Source organism: Bacillus rossius, chromosome 1 (genome assembly GCF_032445375.1).
Source record: "Bacillus rossius redtenbacheri isolate Brsri chromosome 1, Brsri_v3, whole genome shotgun sequence".
NCBI classification, from domain to species: Eukaryota; Metazoa; Arthropoda; class Insecta; order Phasmatodea; family Bacillidae; genus Bacillus; species Bacillus rossius.
In genome coordinates, this window is record NC_086330.1 from 240,179,427 (window position 1) to 240,206,981 (window position 27,555).

Below are 27,555 nucleotides of genomic sequence, written 5' to 3' on the forward strand. Positions count from 1 at the left end.
GTCAACTCATTTTAATGGTTGTTTAGGAATTTGCAATTTAATAATTATGTAGCTATCCTGACCTAACAAACATTCACACAATCTCCCAATTTTTTTAAATGTATCTATACTAACCAAATTAACCGACCAAAATCATTATTTTAATGATTTTAATCTTTTTAGAAGTATAACAACACGTATGTGTGTTTGTTTGTTGTTTAAAACAACTGTTCATGGAAACAATTTCTCAGCGCCATATGGCTTAGTGAATGCCAGCTTAAAGAAATATCGGTTATGTTCCATCTGGTCCAATTACTTATATCTGGTTATATATGGTCTATGGCATCTTGCAATGGCATAACCAGATGTTGACTCATGCACACCTACCAAAATTTTTATTTAGTTTATCTCTATACGTCTCTGTTCTATGGTGTAAAACAAAGATGTCACGTCAACAGGGTGAAGTTGACGAGTTGTTCGATGTAAAAAATTCATTTTATATTGGAAATTATCAGCAGTGCATTAATGAAGCTCAGAAACTGAAGGTTTGGTTTTTTTATTGTTGCGATGGAAATTTTAATTTAAATTTATGGTATATTTATAACGACTCTAAAATGTTTTTTTTTTCTCGGGGGAAGAAGGTAAAGAATTATGAAAATAGTGAGTTATAATGAGAAATGACAGAAAAAAAGTATTTATATTCGCTATTTTTACGGAAAAGCTGTTTTTTCCCTTAAAAAAACACTGGTTTAAGGATTAGATGACAGTACTCTTCCTTCCAAAATACTTTTGTGTGAATTTGATATTGAAAAAAGGGGTTAAAAAAGATAAAAAAAATGCAAACATTTGTGTGGGCAGCAACCTGCTCAGTGGTATATATATATCAAAACAGAACTATACACAAAATCAAAGCCTATATAGTCAGCATGATTCATGATCATTTCACATACGAAAATTGGCTTTACCCATTGGATCCTAAAATCTGGATACAGAGTAAGTTCTTTAATCTGGCATTCTTTGCTTTAGAACATGATGTAACTTGTCATTAATTGACCCAGAAGGATTCTGGTGTTTGAAATCCCATTTAAGTGATAGGTTATTGCAATCCATAATTTTATCAGTTAGTACATTAAAAAATATTGGGTAAATATGTAGTTAGCAGTATTTGCGAAAAAAAAAATGTTAAAAATCCGAAAATATTTTTATTATATACTCTTTAACATCCTCTTTTCATTAAACCCGGCGGAGATAAGATATTCCAAATACTTTAGGAGATATTGCCGTTGTTATTTTGCAATACAAGACCTGTGCAATCATTCGACCGCCGCAATTTTTTTATTTTGCTGTGTGTTCGTGAATGCCTAATTAATTAAAATGGTCAATTAGGTTAGGTTAGTTACATTATAAATACTTTCAAACTAAGAGGACATTAAAAATAATGTGAATTAATTTTAATGGTTGTTTGGTTTTAAAGTATTTATAATGTAACTGACCTGACCAAACTAACCGGGGCAAAGGATGAACAGTAGGAACTTACGTAATTTTTTTTTTTACTTATTACTTGTGCAACAATATCCAAATAACAAATAAAACATTAAAATTTGAAACGTTAAAAACTCACCCAAGTTAGAGGCGGGTACAATTCCTTTGCCATTAGTAGAAAATGATGTAGTCGTTCACCTACGTCGTGAAAAAAAATAATTCCTACTCGTAAACAAGAAACGATGTTTAATGCCGCATGAATGCACAGGTATTGTGATGAAATTAAAAAATTCTATATCTCCTAAAGTATTTGGAATTTCTTATCTCCGCCGGGTTTAATGAAAAGAGGAAGTTAAAGAGCATAGAATAAAAGTATTTTCGGAATTTTAAAATTTTTTAAACAAATATCGCTCAACTATGAAAATTAAAAAAATTCGATATTTCCTAAAGTATTTGGAATTTCTTATCTCCGCCAGGTTTACATAATGAAAAGAGGAAGTTAAAGGTCATATAATAAAAGTATTTTCGGATTATTAACATTTTTTTTGTCCGCAAATAACGCTAAACTACATATTTACCAAATATTTAATAATAAATAAATAAATAAATGAATTTAAAATTGCAGCCGGCGATGTTTTGGAACTACTTTGGTAAAACTACATGTACCTACTGCAGCCTGCCTGGAAGGAAGCCCTATGTGTGACTTTGCAGCAAAATGTTTTCTTTGTTTTATTACTAATCCACTACATTCTTCCCGTTGCTAGTAGAAATGATTTGGCTGTCTACAATACCTCACTTGTCCCTCCATTCCCACGTGTAAGGATAAATAGTTTACAGATATGCCCAAAATATACTCAAAATACATTGCTGCACACACAATCTGGTAGGCCACAGATCGGTTTACATTTTTTTTTACTCCACAAGACGCCTTTATACGTGGTGTGATTTTATTCCTAATATGTCTAGCTACTGAAATAATTTATTTATATAAAATGTTCAACCTTATTGTGAGAAGAGACAAAATAAATTTCCCTTACTCATTACTTAAACTAATGTATATTATTCAGTTATGAAACTGAGATGTTTTTGCAATACGACAAGATGTTCCTGTCATTAGTAAAATTTTATTGAAAAGATGTCTCTAAAAATTATTTTTATAACTAGGCATAATTTCTGCTTATATTTCTTCATTTGTTGACAACTAAACTGTTTTGTCCTTGTATAGTTTTGTTTTATTTGGAGACATTTTCCTACTTAAATAAATTTATAACAAATTTTATTAGGAGCCTCTCAAAATGGTTTTGGTGCATGCATTTCATTAAAACTTAATTATTAACTCATGTTAATGCTTTGTTTTTAGCAAGAACAATATCATTGATATGCCCTACTGTTGTATCGTTTTGTTCAGGAGACATGTGGCTGATAAAAAATAAAATATGATTTCAACAATTACATCCATGTTTTCTTGCAACCGACTACCAAAAATCGACTTTGCACCGTCGGCTCGCTAAGAGTAAGTGGGGCTCTGCTTCCTTTGGGCTTTAGAGACGTTTTATATGCCCTTCTTAAACATCACTTTATTCAGAATATGAAATATAATTAGGCCTAACTATAAAAGAATATTTCACTAATAATCATCCAACAGTTTTTTACGAAACTATTTAATTATTGTAATAAATATTTCAACAGTGTGGATAAAACACTTTATTAGATGCTTGTGTATTGCACGTATATCAACTGTGCAGTTAACTTTTTTATTCTTTGAAATTACAGTTATCACTATGTACCTATATTGGAAATATCTAATAGGCCCTAAGCGTTTTCTGAAGTGGGGTGGGTGATGAATTTGAGGGTAATTGTGGGGTGAAAATCAATGAAAACCTATATAATTTTAGTAAAAGAATGTTTTTAAAATGCTTTAGACTTAAATTACAGGATTGTAATAATTTTAAATCAATATTTACATGTTTTCAATATATTACGGATGGGTCTCTCATGCCATGGAGATTTTTTTAGTTTTTCCATCATTACTTTTATTTAAGAGCTATTTCTAAAATATTTTACTCTCATTTATTGTTCTGCTACAAATATTTTTAACATGTAGTGTAATATTATGGGTGTAAAAGGGGCATCATCACTTGTGCAACTTTTTACACTAAGATATTAGATTAAATGAATATCGGTTGGAAATATTTCTGGCAAAACAATAAATGCAAGGGAGGAATCGATTTACAATGTCAGAAATAACCCTTAAATAATAGTTATGATAAAAAAATATGAGACAATGTTTTAAACAACATTAATTAGTATAATTCATATTATTTTATAACTTGTGAGTTGTGCAGTAACTAGGTGGAATACAAAAAAAAACATGCAGAGTGTAAATATATTTAAAAATACATAACCATAAATTTCACAGTTAAAATTATTTGAACTTGCTGTAATGAATAGTGATCGTAAGTTGAATACAAACAGGGTGTCTACTGACCCTGGAAAACCTGGAAATATCAGGGAATTTTGTAATCAGGGAAAAATCAGGGAATTTTTGTTTGGTAGGTTGTAGTTGGCAATACGTTTTTTGTTTATTGATCAGCTTGCATTGAGGTGGCATCATGTGTATCCCCTCCCATTTTTATTTTTGAATGGCAAATAATGAACAGTTCCCACGTCCAAATTCTTTTATTTACCATCGGATGAAGTGGCATCAATTCACGTGATACAAACTGGTTCAAGATGGTCTGTTATCCTGCTGACGTGACGTGCTGCAGCATGTGCTTCTCACGTTCAGATTATACCGACAGGTGCATTTAATTTTAAGTATCTATGGATGCCCTCAACGTAAACTGGACATTTTTGTTAGCGTTGAAAATACATATCACAGACACTTTTGGTGAAGATTCACCATCGTTGCTAGAAATTGGTAGCTGTGGGCTTCATACGGTCCATGGTTCTTTCAAAACTGGAATTTCTGTTACACAATGGGACGTTTTTAGTTTTTTGAGGCACAGTTACTATTTGTTTAAGCACATATCTGCAAGGAGGGCACATTACATTAGAATAACTGGATCAGAGCTTTTTCCCAAGAAATTTTGTGCAATCAGATGGAATACTGCAGTTGCTGAGCGTGCCATGAAAACGTTACCCCACCTAAAGAAATTTGTTAGTGAAGTTTCTATTTCATCTCTCTCTTTCAGTGTAGTGAAATGTGCTCTTGAAGATAATCTTCTAAAAGTAAAATTGACATTCGTCCATTTTTTGGCATCAGAGTTTCTCACAATGTTCCAAAGTGAAGCACCCATGGCACCCTTTCTCTATGATTCACTGGTTTTATTAGCTTTGGCAGGAAAATTTTGAAACCATAAGTACTGAAGAGCTTTAGGGAGAAACGCAATGTATCTCGATTGGATGTAGATAACCAGGAAAATCTATTGACTGCTAACAATATCAAGTTGGGTTATGCAGTACGCCATGCCATCAAGAAAGAGAAAGTACCAGAAAAGTCTGTCCTGTTACAGAAAAATGATAGGACTTGACTAAAGGTTATGGTAAAAAAACTTCAAGACAAAAGTCCCCTGAAGTACAATCTTACCAAGGGAATTTCCTGCTTATGTCCGTCTGTGGCTTTAAATTCGGGTGTGAGGAAACAGCGTGTGAAGTACAGTTTAGAATGTTGTCTTCAAAACAGGTGGCTATCAGGACAAGAAGCTGATAACATTGAGTGATCATATCAGTTGATATGTTCCTTGCAAGATTCTGCAGCACTGTTCTCGTCTTTTTCTCGAGAAGACGGGTGCCTTGATCACTTGTGGATGCTCATTCTTAAGGCATATACAGTAGCTTCCAAAACAGGCCTTCTAAAGTTTGTGAGGATGGTGTTGGTACTTTCCCATGGAAATGCATCATTGGAAAGAGGATTTTCAGTGAATTCTAATCAGCTGACTGAAAACTTGCAGGAAGAAATACTGATCGCACAAAGATAGATGTATGACTTTGTTCAACGTTCTGGAGGTGTAGAGCAGTATGTAAGAAATGCTAGTTGTAGGCGTAAGGAAGCCCTGCAAACAAAACAAAAAGATAAGGAAGCTACAGACAAGAAGAAGGCAGAAAAAATAAGAGTTGAAGAGGAGATCAAGTCATTGCAGTTGAAGAAGGCTCGAATGTTGGATTTGGCTCGTTCTGAAGTAAGTGCAATAGACGCAAAAGTTGAGTCACTGCGAAATTGATGGGAGCTTCCTTTTACTAATTTTTTTTGCAAAAGGAAGTGTGTGAAATATTTGTAGCAGCATGTTTTATTTGCCATCAATTGAGTCACTTTGGTCACGTTTGGAAGAAGGTAATTTTTTTACTAATTTAAGTAAGTTGAAATACTTTGAAACCCGTCAATGTAATATTAAGCAATTTTTTTCAGTTTCTTGGAATGTCGTAATTGTGTTAAAGAAAACCTGGAAAAATTCAGTTTTAGACCTGGAAAACCTGGAAAAATCAGGGAATTTAATTTACTAGATCTGGTAAGACACCCTGTACAAAATATATTTTCAAATTTATTTAACTTAAGATGGTTTGTGCAGGATATTTTGATGTACTAAATTAAAACAGCAAGCATCATGTACCACAGGATCTAAATGAACAGGATTATGCCATCAGGATCCATGGGATAAACTTGGATATGTAAATTGAACTTTTACCCTTATTTTAAAATAAATTTTTTATTTTTGTTCTGTAACCTATAAATTAAATTTTTTTGACATTTGGGATAGCTCATAATGTAGGAATATAATACAAGGCAAGGCCATATGACTGGTAGAGTACAATAACTTTATGTAAGTCAACATCATAATTGTGTTTTGGCTGCTCAGATTGCATATCATTGTTTTGTTAACTGTGTTGTTCATGAGGTAAGTTTGGGTGCTAATTGAAACCACAGAGTGTGCGTGGTTTTGCAGAATGCAAGTGCTGCTGTTCAGTTGGAGAGGGATGTGTTCATGTACAGGGCTTACATTGCCCAGAAGAAGTATAGAGTTGTGCTGGATGAAATAACTGGAGTGTCACCAGACGAGCTGCAGCCTCTGAAACTCTTGGCAGAGTATTTTGCAATGCCTGCAAAAAGGTAAATAAAAATTGTATCTTGTGTTAGTCTCTAACATTGGCTGTAATCTGTCTTATTTGGTTTTAATAGCGTGGCATCTCCATTTTCAGGAGCTCTATTGTCTCAAAATTAGATCAACAGACATCAGGAAATGTCGATGTTAGTAATCATACATTCCTGATTGTGGCTGCAACTATCTATTACCAGGAGGGGAACTTCGAATCTGCATTGCGCATTCTGAATCAATCTGACCATCTAGAATGGTAAGTGATACTTGGATTTGCTTTTATATTGTTTTTCACTATTTAAGGGTTAAGTTAAGATAAATGCAATAAAAAGCATCATCCTTGCTACCATGGCGATGGTGTTAGAACCACAAAAATGGCATGTGTATGACTGACACATAACAAATTTATGTCATTTATCTTACTTCATGACCTCTTGGATTAATTTCTCAACCAGTTTCTATATTTATCAACTTGTCTCAGTATGATTTTTTTAATCTTTACCCATCTTAGAAATAAACCTTTGTTTTTGAAGTTATCATATGCCTGAATGTTTGTGTATGCTTGATATATAGAGACGGGAAAAAATGGTGTAATGATTTTTACGTGAATTTTCGCAAAATTATGCGACTATTGTGGTAAACAACAACAAAACGCGAAAATGGCCTTTCTCGCGAAAAACTATGAAAATTGGTAGATCGTTTCGCAAGGGAACAATTAAAAAAAAACTACGTCAGCCGACAAACGATGTATGCAAACTTGCCAATAATTTATGTTAAGTAAATAATACAACGTTGGGCATACTAAGAACATAAGAATAATATTTTGTTTCGGCAATTGAAATGTAAATACGGCGGCCATCATGGCTTCAGTCAAGATTATGGCCAGCGGAGCGGTATATAGCCAGACTGCTTGACAATTGTTTTGCTAGCAATGCTCCAGAGAGAACGTGTTCTAAACTACCAAAAAAGTTAAGTAAATAACGAGATTGAATTTTTTAAAACAGAAACCCAAGTGAAAAAATTAATTAAAATTTTTAAATCGCAGTGGAACGTTTGATTTCAAAAGACACGGATATTGGAATATTAACCATACAATTGCGCAGTTGTCTATTTACTGCACGGAATAAAATTGATACGTCAAATTCGTGTTAACGTTCATAAACAATTATTTTTGGTGCTTATAGTGTGTTCTGTGTTGTATCTGTGGAGGTTGTATCATTGTTTAGTTTCCTGGATCGTGTTGCATGACTCATGCAAACACACTCAATACTACCTCATGCAGCATGAGGTAGTATTGAGTTTGTTTTTCTTTACCGCGTTGCCAAAAATTAAAGCCACCCCCGAGTCACGTGCAGCAGAGTTAAAATCTGAAGGGTTGTATACCTCAAAGAAAATTTTGTTTTGCAAATGGTGTAATTGTAGAGTGGACCATGAAAGACGTGACACTGTTGTCAAACATGTGCAAGGCAAACATCACATTAAAGTAAGGTTAGGTAGTCCCGGTACCAGCAACAAGCGCCTTGCAACACTGGAAGAGGTAGCTATAGTTGGAAAGAGATGAAAGATGACAGGGAAAATTTCATTTTGGAAACCACAGAACCATTTATTTCGGCGAACATACCACTTGAAAAGTTAAACAGAAAATTCAGTGACTGGATAAACAAAAATGTTAAGTGAGGTGGGGATATTCCTTCCGTTAGTTCCCTTCGTAGAACATGTATCCCCAAATTAGGTGGAAAAATTGAAAATGATATTAAGAAAGAGTTTGAAGGTAAAGAGATATTTGTGTCCTTTGGGAAGAAACAACTGACATAGGTGGAAGATGTGTTTTCAACATTCTCTTTAAGAAATTGGAAACAGCCAGTAACCAGACCACAAAGCTAGTTGCTTCCACTGTACTTGATACTGCAAAATATGCAACATGTTCAAAAGCAATTTCGGATACCCTAGCAAAGTATGGAATTGGATTTGATTCAGTTAAGGCCATAGTGAGTGATTCTGCTCCTTGTATGATCAAATGTTTCAATAATCTGTCTGGTCTACTGGAACATGCAGTTCATTTGCAATGCTGGGCCCACAAGATGCACTTAGTGGGCAATACTTGGCAGACTTCACTAACACTGTTAAACAAAACAGTGGCAAAGATCAAGAAGGCATTTTTGAACAGCAGGAAAAGGAAACACCACTACCTATCCTACATACTATCAGAAAAGTATGGAATGTCCAGTGGAAAAGTAAAGGTGTTCCCTGAGCCAGTTTTAACGAGGTGGAATTTGTGGTTCCGTTCAGTAGTTTACATTTGCAGCTATTTTGATGACGACATTGAGTTCTTTGCATCATCTGGTAATTCATCAGACTATAACAACAGTGGTATTACTTGGCTAAAGGAGAGGAGCTCTGCAGAACTGCTATAAATCAAAGTTGAGGCTATAATTTGTTTCAGAATACTGCAAGCCAATTGAAGAGCTAATTCTTGAAGGTTCTTCTTATGCAACATCACATATCCTGTGCTGTAAACTAAATGATATAGAGACAAAACTACAGTTGCTAAGCACTGGACAAATCGAGCAGTTCAGCCCTTGTATGGTTTTGCTTGAGCAGTTGTCTGCAGTTAAGAAAGCTGAGGAACTGTCATCACTTAAAGCAGCAGCAGTGAAGGCACATTCCAAACTTCAAGATTTTAGGAAAAATGATTATGCTGCAAAAATGTTTTTGAGCATAAGTGTTCTGCTTAATCCCAGAAACATTATGAAACCAATCCCAGAAAAAAAACACCTTCAGAAGGATATGAACAACATACCTTTTATCAAACAACTTGCCCTGCAAACCTTTTTATAAGGTTAGAAACCCAATCATAGAAGATCTAGGGAGGCCAGATTGTTCTGAAGTAGACATGGTGAATCTGCTGTGCTCATGGAAGGCTGACCATAGTGATTTTGCTTCAGGATGTTTGAAGGCAATATGGTTGCCTGCCAGTAATGTGGACAGTGAGAGATCATTCTCCCAATACTCACTTGTGAGTGACAGGCGCCACAATCTTCTGCCAGCAAATGCAGAAATCTTGACAATGGTTAATTTTAATTAATGGTCAATGACTCAATAATTGAAGTGCAGAACAGTTATATGGATCATATAGGAGTTCTAAGATTTTAATTAATGTATATTATTTTGTTCATTTTAGAGGTTATCGTCAATAATATTGTAGTTTATGCTTAATGCATAAAGGTATTTTATTGAAAAATAGATAATTTTTGAAATCAATTGACTACAGAAATGAATGATGGGAAATAAAGGCTTTTATTAAACAATATTTTCCTGTCCATATTGATATATGTTCATAGTTTTGGCAATCTAAAGTTTGCATTTGTTTTGCTTCTTTTGCTTCAGCTCAGCCCTAACTCTGCAGACGTACCTGAAAATGAGTCGTGTTGATCTAGCATTGAAGGAGTTGAAATCTATGCAGGAGAGAGATGACGATGCTACCCTGACCCAGCTTGCTCAGGCATGGCTCAATATAACCATGGTAAGGCAAGAGTTGGCATGTGTGAGCTGATTGAGTATGTACATACCCTACAGATTATACACACACTTGTAGCCTAGGACGTAAAACTTATTTTAAAATTTCGAAAACTCTTTTTCTTTTGACAAATTAAAAAAATCACAGGAGGTAGCGTCGGGGACATACATCTTGGATTTGTGCGTCATTAGTTGTATTAAGTTCAAGCAGTCTCATTTAGGTGTATTTCAAATAAGGAGTACTTATTGTAGTCATTACTGTGGTAGGGATTTCATAAAATTACTGTGTATACTTAGTTTCATGGTCCTTAGATCCCAAAACTATAGGAAACTCAAATGTTTATTTACTTATTTCTACACAAAGGTACTACATTTTAATGGACACAATAACTGCAGTAATTTTAGACAAATTACTTCCAGGGTGACACAAAAAATATAAAGATAGAAAATCTGTGGAGTTTGTTAATGGCCAAAACCAGACCAAGGTGGTAGAAGTTAAGTAGGTTCCTTGAAAAACTGAAAAATCACAGTAACTCCCTTTTTCATCCAGTTGAGGTTATTATCCCTTCAAAGAGAAGAACCAAAACATTTGTTTAAAAGTTTGTTTTTATAAACCAACTATAGTTCAAATAAAATATGGGTGAAAAAGGGGGGGGGGGGGGGACCTAACTCCATTTTTAGGTAGAGTATCATATCTGTTCAAAGATATTGTAAACTTTTGAAGTATTATCCAAAACTTTTTTCTGGAACAATTTTTTATACGAGCAACTCTTACTGCTAGGTGTAACCAAAGATAGAGGTTGTTGGATAAAATAATTTATGGCTTTCTTAGTATGCACAATTAAAAAATATTTTGTAAACCTTATGTCCAAAACAGTTTCTGATTCAGTCGACTCTGCCTGCGGGAAAGGGGGGGTTACTAAAATGCAGTCTCAAGACAATAAATTAATCATTCCCTTAGACACAATATGGACCGGTTCAAAATAGTTGTAAATTTTTTTAATATCACCAAAATCTTTTAACTCCCTTAGTAGCATAGTATCAAATCCATTTAGTTTTATGATAAATCTTTTTTCATGTTTCTAAAACTTTTGCCTGAGACAGTTTTTGATACAACCAACTCTTCCTTTGAGAGTTGACCAAATTGAGCTCGCAGAGAAAAAAAATTCATTAAGCCTTTGCAGAGATATTATTGAACCCTCAAAAATTTATTTTTTGTAAATCCTTTGACTATAACCTGAATACAGTAAATTCCCTTTATTAAGTACTTGAGGGGACCAGAATATTACACACTATTTAATGAAGGTGTACTTTATATTGGGTTCATCCAGAAGAAATGTTACAATTTGTCACTTCACGCCAATTTCAACAACCTGATGGCTTTTTTATCGTAGGCCTAATTACTACATTATTATTATTATTATTATTATTATTATTATTATTTCTAGTAGTGAACTAATGACATTAAATAAAAAAAGTTACCTAAATTTCAAGACTAAACAGCACAATTAAAAAAAAAATTGAAATCCTGCACGACCTTTTGTTACAGTTGAATTAACATGCCAAATGCACTGACATGCAATGGAATATTACTAGTCCATGAGAAATAATTGGTAGAATTTGCATTTTGCATGTACTTTTTCCCTAATAGCTGGACATATTCAAACCCAATTATAAAATAATGTTCAACTGTACAACATACAGTACCTACAGTTTTTTCATTTAGTCAAGAATGTTTGTTTGAACTTTCCATTGAGAAATGTCTTTCATAACTACACACTCTATTTTCCTAAATAGTTCCATGTTTGCCTCTGGAACATCTGATGTCAGAAATACCCTGTGCAGAACATCCAGTGCATTTGTAGCCTCTTGTTTACTAGGATGTTTTTCTTCAGATTATGCTTCTTCCTCTTGCTGATCCTCATTTTCTTGGCAAGTTACTAAAGCATTGTCAACATCAACATAATCATTGAATGTTGTTGCCTCTACTATAAGACTTTGCGAGACTTGAGACCACTCAGGAACATCATCTTGGCCCTGGTCATCAAGTTCCAAAGTCACATCTGTAGAAGTGTCTCCCTTGAACCCTGCCCTCTTGAAACATTTCGCTATGGAAAGAGGTGGGATATGGTCCCATACCAGGCAGAGTCTTTGCATGGCATTTAAAATATTCCACTTCAGTTTAGAAACATCTTTTTGATGCTCCATCTGCCAACACAAGAACTGCACCAGCTGCCGCCTATACAAGCGCTTCACTTGTGAAATAACGCCCTGGTCTAAAGGCTGCAATTTACTAGTGCAGTTGGGTAGGAAGAAAAAAATTTTTATGTTTCGTAGCTCAACACAAACTGTGTGAGCACTGCATGAATCTAAAAACAGTAAAATTTTTCTGTTGTGTGCTCCCATTCTAGCATCCAAACTTTGCAACCATTCTTTGAACAAAACTGCAGTCATCCAGGAATTTTTATTATTTCTGTACGTGCAAGGCATCTGCTTGATAGTTTTGAAGCACCTAGGTTTGGAGTACTTTCCAATGATCAAAGGTTTTAATTTTTTGGAGCCATCAGAGTTTGTGCAAAAAAGTACAGTGAATCTTTCCTTACTGCGTTTCCCTCCGTGACAAGCTTCCCTATTTAGGCCTAATGTACTGTCTGGCAAAAGATTATAGAAAAAACCAGCTTCGTCAGCATTAAAGATGTTTTTGTCATCGTAACCTTCTGTGAGACTGTAAATTTTCCTTCCAATTGTCTGTTATTTTTGTGTCTACTGTTGCTTCTTCGCCACATATCTACAGTGTACTTAAATTCCACATGGCTTTGAAGCATGTGAGCCAGCCATTTGAGGCTTGAAAATTGTCAATTCCAAGCCTTAGTGCCTCCATTCGTGCTTTTTCTTGCAGTGCTGTGCCCGAGATGGGTATGTTATTAGAGCGTGCTTGCACAATCCAATCAAAAAGATGTTTGTCAAGGTCACTATCGATACATTTGCTATATCTTTTCCTCTTCTGGTGCAGTTTTGCAGCATTTTCTTCAATTTTTGCTCTGTCTTTTCTTATTGTGGACAGATTTGTAGGTGCAATATTAAAGCGTTTTGCAACATCACACTTTTTCTTGCAGTTGTCAACAACTGTAAGAATCTCTAGTTTTTTTTGCAATGCTGATACCCACACGCTTTTGGGTACTCATAACTTCTATGGGTAGGCCTACTTACATATGCTGCCGTAATACACTAAATATAAAAATATAAACTAGTTACCCACGTCGTCACGTCGCCATTAAACAAGCTTCACGAAACGTCACAAAATGTTCACTAGCGTCTGAAACTGTGTGCCACTAGATCTGTTAAATAAATGTTGTATACGTATATATTACATTTGTGTACGATTGCGAAATATGTCAATCTGAAATGATGTTTACAAACAAATAATAGGTTGGGTCATCGTAACAGAAAACAAACTGTAACAAAAAACGCATTAGTAGTTGTTGGCCATCGTATAATCCACGTTTTATGTACCTAGCCAGATATGGCCACCATCGGCCAATATCAATTGCTACAAATTCAAACGCGAAAATACACATTTTGTAGGATAAATATTATAATCAAATCTTTTTTTCTTAATTGAAAAAGCTAAGCGTTTTTTATTTATAACTCTAGATTATTCAGCATGAATGTTATGTTGCTACACCAATCACACAAAAAACTGACTTTTTTTTATACGAATGAAATTTCTATCCACACGGTTACCAGCACTGCAACTGCCATTTTACTCAACAAAATAAAGAAAACATCTGTAACAATTTCCACAATACCTGTCGTTAAACAAAGCTATAGAATTGTGTATGAAATGAGAAAATGTTTAATATTTTGTGTATTAATATTGGCAAAACGATACGTATCAACGAGAAATTACAGTCTAGGGCTTTGAAAAATGTACGTTATATATTTATTATGCTTATTAATTTGCATGGCGTTTCAAGGGACCGGCGGCTTTATACGTTATACTGGATTGTACGTTAACAAGAGGGACGTAATAGAGAGAATTTGCTGTATTTTGTTCGGAAATCTTTAAACATGCAACCATTAACACAAGAAGAGATAGTTTATGCTTGGCTTATGCAAGTATGTGGTTTTTTTTTTAAGAGTTTTCACTGTGTCATCACACAGATCCTGCCTACCTGCACCGAGATATCTATATTATAGAAATTCTACAAAATTGTTGTACATGTTAAATGGAAGAGACTAGAAACATTTTGGCTGCATGTAATTTGTGAAAATGTTTGCTATATCCTTTTGGTTTATAAGAGAACATATAAGGTGCTTTGTACATAAATCTACCTGAACCTGTAAGTTGAGAAGAAAGGGATTTTTTTGTTTACAAAACTTTGTTACAAGCAATAAGTGGAGAACTAAATGTTTTGTCACCTAAGTGCCTTCAGTCATTTACACAAACTGTTGGGAGTATTTTATTTTTTGCTGTGTCCCAAACATGAAAAGCAGACAGTTTTCTTGGAACGTAGGTGATTGGTTCTCTATCTTGTCGGCAAGGTCGTTCAAGACAAACATATATATCACAAGTCGGCCCATGGCCTATGGTAAGGAACCATCAGCATTAGCCTGGAGTGGTCCCATGAACCATGGAGAAACAAGATGGGGATTCTCCTGTTTGACCTTTACATCATGTGCTCTTTTTTAAGTTTTGTTGGATTGTCTGGAATGGCATCCGACGAGTATGGTCGACAGCACGAATGTACTGTACCGCATGCAGGATGCAATAACTGCTAAATTGAAATGAATTGGAATGAAACCCAAAACATCTCACCAGTGAGAAACATTTTTGATTAAGAACTGTAATATAGCAGACTCAATTATCTGGGCCCCCTTCCTGTCACCCACCCCCTCAGCTGTCACCAAATTAAACCCAAGGAGGATGTCCAGACACTGCTTCACTTTCCATTTTCCTTCTTGTTTGTTTAATGTGCCGATATGCCACTTTCCGCTCGTCCATTGGCCGGGCAGGCGCCCGGTGAGTTATGTGACTTGCTGGCTTTCGGCTGGAGGAAGGGACACACAATAATTCTAAAAAACAAACTTGTCATAATGTGTGTACATGGTTTATGATATCTTGTCTTGAGCAGTGTTGATTTAACTTTCCCTCTTCGGCTGTTGTAAGTGACCATGAATCAGCAATGTACGCAAAGGAAATTTTCATGTCTATCACAACGAGTTTTCATGACATCAACAATATTGTCTCGTGCTTTGTATTTCCCAAGCTTGTAACTGCAACATTTCAAGATGAACACTGCAGCTACGGCTCTGCAAGATGTATACGTATTGCCACATTCATTTTTAGTTATGGAAACTTTCGTGTGTTAGGTCTGTGAAAAGTACGCCTCGGAGAATTTGTGTATTGAAGTGTTACATATGCATTCCTCCAGCCTGGCACAAGTTTCTCTGTGTGCTAGTTTTATGAAAAGACTAGGAACTGAGAAGAAAGAATAACTTGCCATCGAGGGGTCAAAAAGTTAAATACAAAGAAAGAGGGGCAAAGGGGGAGAGGAGTGGGTGACTGCTGCTCTCCAGTAGACAGAGAAAGACAGCATGGCGACGCAGTGACGTATTGTTTTGTGTTCCAACAAAATCTTCACTTATGTTCAGAATTCTACTGAAGAGAAATATTCAAGGGTAACCCTTACAACGGATTACCTGTTTTTATTTATTTTTTATTACATTATTTCAACTATCCAGGCATCGATAGGTCCCAATTAACATGGATAATCGAGAGTTTACTGTAGCTTGAATACTGAGGGTAATGGTTGGTATTAATGTCCTTCCTCTGGGTTGATTTAAAGGACTTCTTAAAGAGTCTCTTTTAATATGCTAATCCATGATTATGCTACAGTTTCAAAAATTTCAAATAGTCTAAAATATCTATGATGTAGAATAAGGCCCAATGTAATCTTTGAACTAGCTAATCTTGCCTTCTTTGCAAAAAAACCATTTGTAGGCTATAATGTCAGACTTACAACAACTTACCATATCTTCACAGTTTCTGTCCACTGATGTTAATAAATGAAGATTATTAATTAATAGAGCAGAATATAATACTTAGTAAAAGTTTGTGTTCTTCCAGCAGGTAGGAACCCGTTAGGTTCCCAGGCAATGTTTAAAATAAGGACTATAGATAGCGCTTACTATAGTGAACTAGTTTTTTTGTAAATTTATAGAAATTGTTAATATTCGTGGTAAAATATAAATATAAATGTTTTTTTTACTGAAGTAAATGTATGTATAAAATGATAAATGCTGTTCTAATACTTTAATTTATTTAATACAAGTAATGAAAGAAGGGGAAATCAATACAGTTCTAAGTACTAATTCTGTATTTAATTCATTATAAATTTAAACATGTTTCAGAAATAGGTGAAAAACTAATGAGATACTAAAATAATTTATAATAATTACAGTACAGAATTTGGCAGAGACAGGATTCAAAACATAACAAATATAACAAAATTACTCAAATTTTTGACAACATACTGGCCCACATCAGTAGTGGATAAAACATTGCTGTTTCTAGATACCGTCTTAAAGTGATTCTGTAGCCTAAGGATCCTTGAAAAATGCATCTTAAGGATGTCATCCATTTTTGTTAACCTTCCAAATAGTTGTAAGCACCCTTACAGAATTTCCAATCCAACTGTTCGTGAAAGGACAAGTTGCTTGCATCTTTTAACTCACACTTGTGGCCATGTCTAAGTAAAAATGTAATAATCTGTTGCTTAGCCAGCAAACTGTTGTCTACATCCTTTTGTGTTTATCTGTTATTGTCAAATGATTAAATTACTTGTGTATTAATTGAAAATTTAGGGTGAAAAATGCATAGCTGCAAACAAATAACCGTCGAAAAAGTATTCCTTTGTTTGTATACTAGATTGTTAGCATCAAAATAATTTAGATATCCATTCATGGATGCAGCCTTGTACTAAAGAATCTTTGGTTAAAGCTGTATCGGTAAAGCACACATCCTTACTGTTCAACATAGCAACAGTTTACACATGTGTCCAGATGAGCCAAGGCAGTTTTTGGAAACTGACACCTATGTAATTCTGGTAATGCCACTATAGTAAGAAAACAACTATGCAAATGGGTATCAGAATCATTCCTACCCTAAAAACAGTTAGCAAGCCAGCTTTGAAAAAAAAACTGAAGCTTTATTTGTTACTTTTCTTTATCTTTCTGTTCAAGAGCATGAGATTATGAATACATTTCTAATGAATTAATCTATCACATGTAAAAGTAACAAAACTCAAGACAAAATTTAACTCGTACACCTCCTTTCATCATATGTCTGTCCTAGAAGAAGACTTTGTTTGTATAAACAACAGCTTCACTATGATAAACGTGCCAACTGTGATTCTACGTCGCCTATTCCTAGCCATTCAGGAAGGGCCAGCCCAAAACCCACATGTCTTGATTCCAGCCCTCGCTTTGTAATTTAAAAAAGAAAAAGAAAAAAAGAAAGGATTTTTTTTTATAAATGAAAATGTAAATATCTGGACAGTAATATCATTTTCATTGCCAGTAAAGGATGGTTTGAAGGATGGTTTGGAAAGTTCGCGGAAAGGTACATGACGTGATTTTAAGGTCTTATGGAAACATGGTTTACAGGTACCTTTTTTGACTCTCATTATCTTAACAACTCCTACTACATATTTAGGACAGAGACCCATCTCGAACTTGCAGGAAAAGAGGCGGCGGCGTATTTATAGCTGTTAATAATCATAAATTAAAAAATATAATATCTATGTGTGAATACGATCACCTCAGTATTGAAGCCATCTGGATAAAAATTAAAACTCATCAAACTAAATATTTAAATCTTGGTAACATTTATATTCCTCCCCATACTACTCCATCAACTTTTGCATCCTATTTGAAGATCTAGAAAATAAATTCAAGAATACTCAAGACAACATACTATTAATAGCAGATTTGAATGCCCCAGGCATTGAATGGTCACAAATGCATAAATTTAATATATCTCAGTTCACTATTAAATCCAAAGCATATGCTCTAATCATTTTTATAACAGCAAAGAGTTTATCTTAATGTAACTATAATCAACCATCTAATCGGATGCTGGACCTATATTTTACATATCTTGAACTCTGTACCATCAATAAAGCTCTGGATTAGCTAGTAAAAGAAGACATCTAGCATCCAGCTATTTAAGTTACATCAAATTTGACTCTGTTTCAACATTCCAAAATGCTTCGTGTTCCTTTAAAAACTACAAACATTGTGATTTTATTGGTGAATTTAATACTTTGAAAAATTAACAGTTATAATGTAAATTTTATGGTAGATCACCTATCATCCATGATGCAAGATCTATTACAATCTCATATTCCTACTACTGTGAAATATACATCAAAGTTTTCTGTCTGGTATTCTAAACAACTCATCAAATCTTTGAAACTAAAAAAAAAACACTATCATAAATTATACAAAAGAGGTATGAATTTTTTCTACTATTCTCTGTTTTCCCACTTCAGAAAAATGCTTATATCTAGAGATAAAAAATATTGGCTGTATAATATAAATAATAAAAAATTCTGGAATTATGTTAGAATTATGAGAAGAAATCTTTGAAACTAAAAAAAACACTATCATAAATTATACAAAAGAGATATGAATTTTTTCTACTATTCTCTGTTTTCCCACTTTAGAAAAGAGACTAAATTGCTTATATCTAGAGATAAAAAATATTGGCTGTATAATATAAATAATAAAAAATTCTGGAATTATGTTAGAATTATGAGAAGAGGCTATACTCATCAACTATCACTGAAGGTAAATGATATAGTAACTAGTGACCTTTCACATATTGCTAACTGTTTTGCTGAATACTTTTCTAGTGTCAATGTAACTCCTACCAGCAAAAATAATCTACCTATTTCCTTCTCCTTGCCCCTATCCTTCAGCATATGTATAACATTAGCATAAACAGTCAAATTGATCCTTCCAAATGGAAGCTAGCTAAAGTAATTCTCATTTATAAAAAAGGTAACAAGCATAATGTCTTGAACTATATGCCTATTTCACTCCTCAGTGGTTTTGCAAAAATCTTTGAGAAACTTATTTTAAAGCATCTTAAATTAAATTTAAAAAATCAATTCATCGACTCTCAGTTTCAGAACCGGTAAAACCATCACAACTAATTTAGTCTCTTTTTAAAATCCTATTTACTCAGAAGTAATTACTCGTAGGCAAGTCGATGCTTGTTATTTGGATTTAGTCGAAGCTTCCGATACTGTAAACCACCAAATTCTTCTTAACAAATGTTCTAAATTCGGTGTAAATGATACTTAACTTGGCTATCTAATCAACAGAAATTTCTTTGTATCAATAAACAATGTAAAATCCAATCTACATCTCGCTACTTCCGGCATTCCTCAAGGTGGCACACATTCATGCCTATCATTCAATATTTATATTAATGACATTATCTTATAGTTAACCACTCCACTGGAACTTTCTTCGTCTATGACTTAAAAATACACCAAAAAATATCATCCTATGAAGACTGTTACCTACTTAGGCCTGTCATCTCTGAAGTTGTCAATTGGCGTATTCTAACATGGTTGAACTTAACAATGAAATAACTACTGTTATAACCTTCTCCAGATAATTATATCCCATTGTCTATGACCATAATCTTGACAATTCTCCTATATTGAAATCACTTTATGTTAAAGATGTAGGCATTTTACTTGATTTCAAATTAAATTACCATTTACATATTGAATCCCTTATATCTCATTCTAACAGAAATCTTGGTCTCATGAAGTTCATTACCTACTATTCTACAAAAATTTATATTCCACTCTGTCCCTCATTACCCTTATTAGATACAAACTTTAATATGGTTCCATTATTTGGAATAATATCAACGGCACTGACATTGAAAAACTCAACAAAATTCAAAACAAATTTTAAATTATTTATCTCAAATAACAAATGAAATTATTGTTATAAATTCCTTTGTAGGATAAAGGATAGTGAAGGAACATTCTTGATGCATTATTTATTCATATTTGCTATTATCATTACCTAAAATGTCCTTATATTTTCGAAACTACAGGCATTAAAATTCCTTCAACAGCCGTAAACCTCCACTACTTTGGAACTCAAATAAGAATAATGATATAGTATATAGATTGATAACTAATTACAGCAAGTGTAAGGAATATTTACATCCAACCAATAAAAAAATCTTTGTTAAAAATGTTCTCTGTAAAGCCCATTCTTAATGTTAATTTATTATCTTATTTATTTCATCCTGGCATCTGCCTGTGACTTCATCTGCATGGATTTCAGAATTGGATCCAGAGAAAAATGTGAGAATAATAAAAAAAATTGGATAAAAAATTTTATCAGTCATATCGTACATTGTTTTTTATGTGATGCACATATATTAAGTTAATATACTTCTGTAGATAACATTCTTTGATTTATTATTATCCGCCAGTACGTGTAAGTTTTGGGCACTTGATACTCTTGAAACTTTCACAAACCCTACGCAAGATGTGACAGACTCATCAAACAATAGCGCGTTTAAATTCAAGGAAACACTATCTATTGAGGAAGTTCAGAACTAAACTAATTAATGTCGTTTGTTTGCTAGTCGCCGCTGCTCCACTAAGCGGACGGGTCTCACAAAGGAGAAGGATAGGAAGTTGCCAGACCTTACTACATGATTGTGTGGCAGACATAGAGAAATGACGACACTCACTATTTGTATGTCTATGGCCTATGATTTTTTCTGTTATTAAAATGAATTTATCTATTTTTCACTCCATTAGGGATGGAATTTCAAATTAATATGTGGTCTATGTGTTAATCCAGGTAATAAACTATCTGTGTGCCAAATTGAATTCAAATTTGTTTTGCCATTTTTGCATGATTGAGTAACAAACATCCAAACATACAAATTTTCACATTTACAATATTATTAGGATTATTGTTAGTTAAATGTGGGGTTTTTCAAGGAAATGCTTTACCACCGATTGCTTTTATGACAACTGAAGAAAATGAAATTAGCTGGTGTAATTTTGTCTACATGTTAATAATCAATGTAAGAACACATTTCAACAGAGGAGGAACACTTTCAGCATATTGAGATTGAATCGAGCATCCTGAAAGTAAGAATGTGGCAAATAAAAAGGTCTCAGGTGTTTATAATTTTTATTATTATTAATTAAAATGTTTGATCATACTACGTAAAAATGATAGCTATACAGTGCTTCTCTTCGAGCTCGAAAAAAGAGTTAGTCAGATTTTTCGATACAGTCTGTCATGCACTTTTGATCATGTTACTTCATTTGTAGATTCATGGAAGGAGGTGTATTTGGCAGTTGTATGTGGGTACAGAAAAACAACGTTGAGTTTCTGGTCTTTGACTTATATGGTCGTTGCTGTTAAATTACAAACTCCTTTTTTTTATTTATTAAGAAACAGCTTTTTTCATGGTGTAAAATTGTACACAGAGGAAATGAAAAATCAATAAGCATGGTGAATGCACATGGCGGTGCTGGATGCTTGCAGGGCGGGGAGAAGCTGCAGGACGCCTACTACATCTTCCAGGAGATGACGGACAAGCACACGGGCACCCCGCTGCTGCTCAACGGGCAGGCGGTGTCCTTCCTGGGGCAGGCCCGGTACGAGGAGGTGGAGGCCGCCCTGCAGGAGGCCCTGGACAAGGACAGCAACAACCCGGACACGCTCGTCAACATGATCGTGCTGTCGCAGCACCTCGGCAAGCCTCCGGAGGTGCTGCACCATTGCAATTACTCTCTTCTCAAGCAGTGTTAACATTTTACCAATGGACTCGTCGAGCTAATTAATTTTATGTTAAAAAAATAAATTTTTTCACAATATTATTATATTTTACTTACTCAGCACTTAACATTCAACATTAAATATAAAAAAAAGCATCTATGGTATCTTTCTAAAAAGATTTCATTGAATTAAGAGTAGCAATAAAAATGTATACTTTTTTTTTGTATCATCATGGAATAGATGGCAAACTAAACTATAGTAGAACTATTCATCTACATATAAAGTCACATTAGAATAGCTATAAACCAAATGTTTTGTTATAGTGATGGCCCGATATTCGATATCCGATATCGGAGATCGGTAATATCGGCACATTTTTTAATATCGGACATCGGTAAATACTTGCGATATTTTGATAACCGATGTTTGCTCTCGCCAATAATACTTCTCACATAACCTTAACTGTAATTCCAAGCTTATTTTCCGCGGGCGTAATTTATCTTTATTCACGTCACCATATTACCTAGTAATTCCAAGCATATTTTCCACAGAAAAAATTTCAAGATTTCAAGCCTATTTCTTCTTTCTGATACTGCAATGCATCCCGACGGTACAATTCTTCCATGTGTACACAAATCCCAGTCATTAGTGCATATTTATTCGTTTCAGATATTCGCAAAATGTTTTCGCTTGAAGAATTTTCGAAGTTCACTATGTGTACATAAATTGAAAACATAAACAAAAATAATTACGATATTTAATTTAATAAGTGGTGTAGCCGTAAGTAAACATGAAGAAGAATTAAAGTTGCTGCTTGATATAACAGACATTTTCTTTCCGTGTCATTTCATGGTCGCCAACTGCTGTTCTATACAAAAACATTACGTAAGTTTTTACAAAAGCTAAAATATGAAACGTGTTTACGTAGGGCAAGTTGCAGCAAAGGTATTATGTTGGCTATATTGAGTGCATTGAAAAAAACATAAAGAAAGATGTGTGGTTTTATAAACTCTGCAGTACGTTTCAAAGTTGTATTGAAATTACTTTTCACGTATTTTTAACGTGTTTTCGCACCAATAAATGGAGTGATACACTTTAACAATGGTCACAAAATTTACTACTTGAAGACCTTCCTTTCTAGCGTGTTGTTTACCGTGATGAAATTTTACAAAGGGTACAAAAGTTTGATGTTTTTCGGCGGTAGCCTACAACTCACGTAGTTTAGGTTCCCTACCACGTTCATGCAACTTCTGATTTCTCTCAAAAATTGAAATTAAAAAATATCAAAGTGTTAGGTTAGGTTAGGTCAGTCACAACATGCTTGAACTTCTGATTTAGCGGCTGAAGTGGCGTTAATAAACTTCGGAAATCTTAGAAAATTCTTGCAGGGAACCGAAACTACGTGAGTTGTGGGCTTCTTGTTTTTCGGACGGTATTTTTCGTAGAATACAGTTGAGACACTGGACTCAGTACATGCAGTGGCTTGTAATTCATACATTATAAGCAAATACACTAGAGACTAATACCGGACAGCTACAATATTTCTCAACATTTCTCCACAAAAATCTGAAATTTGTTTCCTTGTAGTTACAATATGTTTTTGCATACTGTAGGTAATACCTACACCAGAATATTGCTTTATCTGGCCTTGAAAAACAATTTAAATTTTTAAGACCTTGAATTTAGAGAGCTTATTTGTAGGCCATTATGATAAATTCATTATTAGCTTTCATTTAATGTGAATTTACTATATTTTACAATTAATAAAAATAATATACATTCACATATGTATGTTTTATTAATATTTAACATTTTTCATTATTGTCTCTAACAATACTCCAGAACCACAATTTTATAGAATCAGTGTTAGAAATGAGATAGGCCTATTATCGGAATATCGGGTATCGGTAGAGACCTGAAAAAAGGGAGGTTATTTTTTCTTAAAAGCGGTGTTATTTTTTACAAAATTCGCAACAAAAAGCGAGGTTATTATTTTTATTTTTTTCATTTTTATTTGACGGCATTTAAAGGTGAAACCGTAAACTAATGTTTATAAATAACTTTACAGAAATTTTGTTTTGTAAGTAATTGTTTTATCCTATTTTTTAAAAAAAAGTAAATGTTCATAAATATTTAAATTATAAATCAGGAATTCAGTCATCAAATGACAGCATAGTGAACACTTCACCATTTCTTTCTTTCAGGTTTTGCCTTCTGTCTGTGACAACTAAGTTGTAGTGACTAAGTAAACGTTCACTGTCAACATTGTTTGTCGGTCTGTAAACAGCACGGAGGGCTGCTAATGCAAAATTATGGTAATTTATACTTTGAGAAGTCAGCACTTTCAACATATCTACATGATTTTCAGTCTTGCAAATCTCTTGCACATCTTCTTTCAGGGCTTCGTAACCCTTGAAAAGTTCAGTGTTCTGAAAATTACTGAGTTCAGGAATGGATTTCATTACTGAAATAACATCTTCTGTCTTGTTAAGGATGATGTTCTTTGGGTTGAAACACTTATTTAAAGCCTTAAATACTGCCGCAGAAGGGTCATTGTTCAACAACATTTGCATTTTGTCCATGCTCAAAGCTGTAGCCTTTTGGCATTCGTGCCTAGCACGAGCTTGGTCACTAGTATTTAAGTTACGGGTAGCATTTTCAAAAGCAGAACAAAACACACCCTTTGATACACACTCAAAATCTTTACGGATACACTCAACATCACCATACAGAGTATGACCTGTTGGATACTTTGAACCTTCAAGTTTGGTCAGAAGGTTCACGAGATCAGCTGCATGATGTCTGATGAACACACACTGAGCTAAAATAATGTTAACATCCTTGTCAGATAATGAAGACAAGTACCTGATACCAGCATTACCCACCTCCTGAAGCTCATACCCCCTGAAAAATGCAATTATGTGAACAAAGTTCTCAGCCAGATAAAACACAGACTTGAACCAGGAATTCCAGCGAGTTATGACAGGCACTGGAAATGGCGAAGCAGGCTGTGATGTTTTTTCTTCCAAGTACTTGAGGAACAGGTGCTTTCTTTTCCTGGTGTTTAGGAATGCAGACTTCACATTCACCACAGCAGAGTTTACTTCAGTAAGTTCACTACTAAGCACGTTTCCGACAAGGGAGAGTTTGTGAGCCCAGCACTGGATGTGAGCAACATGATCACCAAACAACACTTGCAGACTTGTGACACATTTGGTCATGTATCTGGCAGAATCAGTTACGAGTCCCATGATATTCTGGTACTTAACACCATACTTGCTAATACAGTCTGTTATAGCCTGAGCACAAGTTGTAGCGTCTGCCTTCTGCAAGAAACTAACGGAAGCAACTAGAAGTTTTGCAGTATCAAATATTGCTGTATTAACTTGAAACAGTATTACAAAAACACACCTTCCCTTGCTGTCAGTGGTTTCATCACATAGTATATACAAAGGATTTTCTGATGCAACATCTTTGACTTTGTTGAAATGTTGTTCTGCCAACTGAGGTGTATATTTCTCCCTTAGAGTTTTTACACATGGTAAATCTCCACCACCTAAAACCAAAAGAAAAGTCAGATAATTATTTTATTTACAGATGATACTTTTTATAAAATACATTTTGTATAGCATATACAGCTATGTTTTATGCACTACAATCTAAAATATAATTAATTGACATACTAAAATCAAGTTATTCTATGATTTCTTGAACTACATAATAAACACAGGTTTGAATAAGAAATGCATCATTCTAATTAGGGATTTTATAACCACATTATAACTGGAACTACATAATAAAGTAAATTTAAAAACTTCTCACCTTCAATGAATTCATTCAACCACAACTTTATGTTTGGATCTTCCAATTTTTCCAGGGGTATATTTGCTTTCGCGAACGCCTCAGTTGTCTTCAGTGCCAAGTTTTCAATGTCTATCTTTCGCCGTTTGACACTGTTGAAATTTTCAACAACAGATGACTGCAATTTCCTATCGGAAGGACCACTAGAGAATTTTTGCTTGGCATTCACATGTTTGTCACTTTTTATGTGCTTTGCCACAGAATCTTTTCTCTCAAATGTAACTCTGCAGTTACAGTATTTACACATTAGTGTAACAGCATCGGATGCATAAATACCATCACTTTTGAACTCATCAGCTCGTTGCCTTGCACTAACCACATTTTTTGGCATTTCTTATGTGGAGCAATTAACATTTAAGCCTGGAAATGTTGATAACGGCAATGTTTACAAGGGTATATTAAAACAACAAGCAGGCAGCTATAAAAAAAATAGTTTGGTCGCCTGCAGCATAAAAGACGTTCTGAGCGCTAACATATAAACAGAGGATGTGGAGCGCCGGAGGAAAGAAGGGGAGGGGGCAGCGGAGTTAAGATAGATGTTTGACAAGGGGAGGGGGTGGCCTTTCACGGCAGTAACAAAGCAAGGAGGAAGGCTGAGGCATCCTGTGGCGAGTTCGAGTTCCATTAGCGCTGTCTCCCTCCCTCCCCCCAATCGTAAATCCTTTTCAGGGAAAGTCCAAAGTGTCATCACCTGTCACCCCCCTGTCCCCTCTAGCTACAGCTTCACGGAGACATTTCCAAGGCAGTAAAACCAACAGCGTCAAAACAGGCATAAGTAACACAGTTTAGACGCAAAGCGTGTTGTTTTTCAACCAAGCTTACTCACCCAGCACTCTGCCGACATTTCAAAAGCCACAAAGAAAAACAAGAAGAGGTCAAAACTGACATAAGTAACGCACATTAGACGCAAAAGTGTAGTTTCTCAACTAAGCTCTTCCAGCCCTCTGTAAACATTTCAAAAGCCATAAAGAAAAATAACAGTGGCCAAAACTGGCACAAGTAACGCATTTTAAAGGCAAAGTGTGTAGTTTTTCAACTAAGCTGTTCTAACCCTCGGCCCAGCATGTGAAGATACCGTGATGGTTCTTGGTATTGGGGAGAAGAAACGTAACATTCATGCTTTTGTGTTGAAATTCCTGACAAAGACGGAAAAAATGAGAAAATCGCATTTTAGCTTCAAAACATCAAAATTCGCGTTATTTTTCGGGTTTATCGCGATCGCGATTTTTTCAGGTCCCTAGGTATCGGTTATCGGAAGCGGTATCGGTATCGGTATCGGGTTTTTGGTTATCGGGCCATCACTATTTTGTTATGTAGTTTTTCAAGATGAAGGTGCCAACAGACACATAACTGGAACCGTACAGTATTTACAGGATGTCTACTAGGTCACGAAAGTCCCGAAAAAGTGACCATTTTTAAGTATATTTTGGTAAAAGTCACGAAAAAATTAATTACAAGGCTAATGTGTATTTCTTGTGCACTGATCTTGTATATATCATATTTTTTGTGCTTTTGGCAGTTTGCATTTTCAGGAAAATCATCGCTTAAGATGTTCTCACACAATACATTTTCCCGTGTTTAGCTAGGCCAGTCCCGCCTTTTTCGCCATAAGACGTTTGCTTTAAAATCCCGTTCAAAATTTTGCTTACAGCTTCTATTCTCCTACATGCAACATCATGATTTTCACATAGAATGTAGAGAAAATTTTAATAATAGCGATTTGCTCCTCTTTATTTAAAAAAAAAAAGTCCATTAGAATGCTGTAAAACGTAATTGATTCAAT

At 34.6% G+C, this 27,555-nt stretch overlaps 1 protein-coding gene across 1 annotated transcript in view; it reads left to right on the top strand.

The window, feature by feature from the left end:
• Nucleotides 1-324: 324 nt before the first annotated feature.
• Nucleotides 325-27,555, top strand: part of LOC134527405 (coatomer subunit epsilon) — a 32,919-nt gene continuing 5,688 nt past the window's right edge. Inside the window, exons 1-5 of the mRNA XM_063360068.1 lie at nucleotides 325-524; nucleotides 6,405-6,568; nucleotides 6,658-6,810; nucleotides 9,942-10,077; nucleotides 21,678-21,902. Of these exons, the coding sequence (XP_063216138.1) occupies nucleotides 345-524; nucleotides 6,405-6,568; nucleotides 6,658-6,810; nucleotides 9,942-10,077; nucleotides 21,678-21,902 (858 nt within the window). The 5' untranslated portion in view covers nucleotides 325-344. The remainder of the gene's footprint in view (nucleotides 525-6,404; nucleotides 6,569-6,657; nucleotides 6,811-9,941; nucleotides 10,078-21,677; nucleotides 21,903-27,555) is intronic.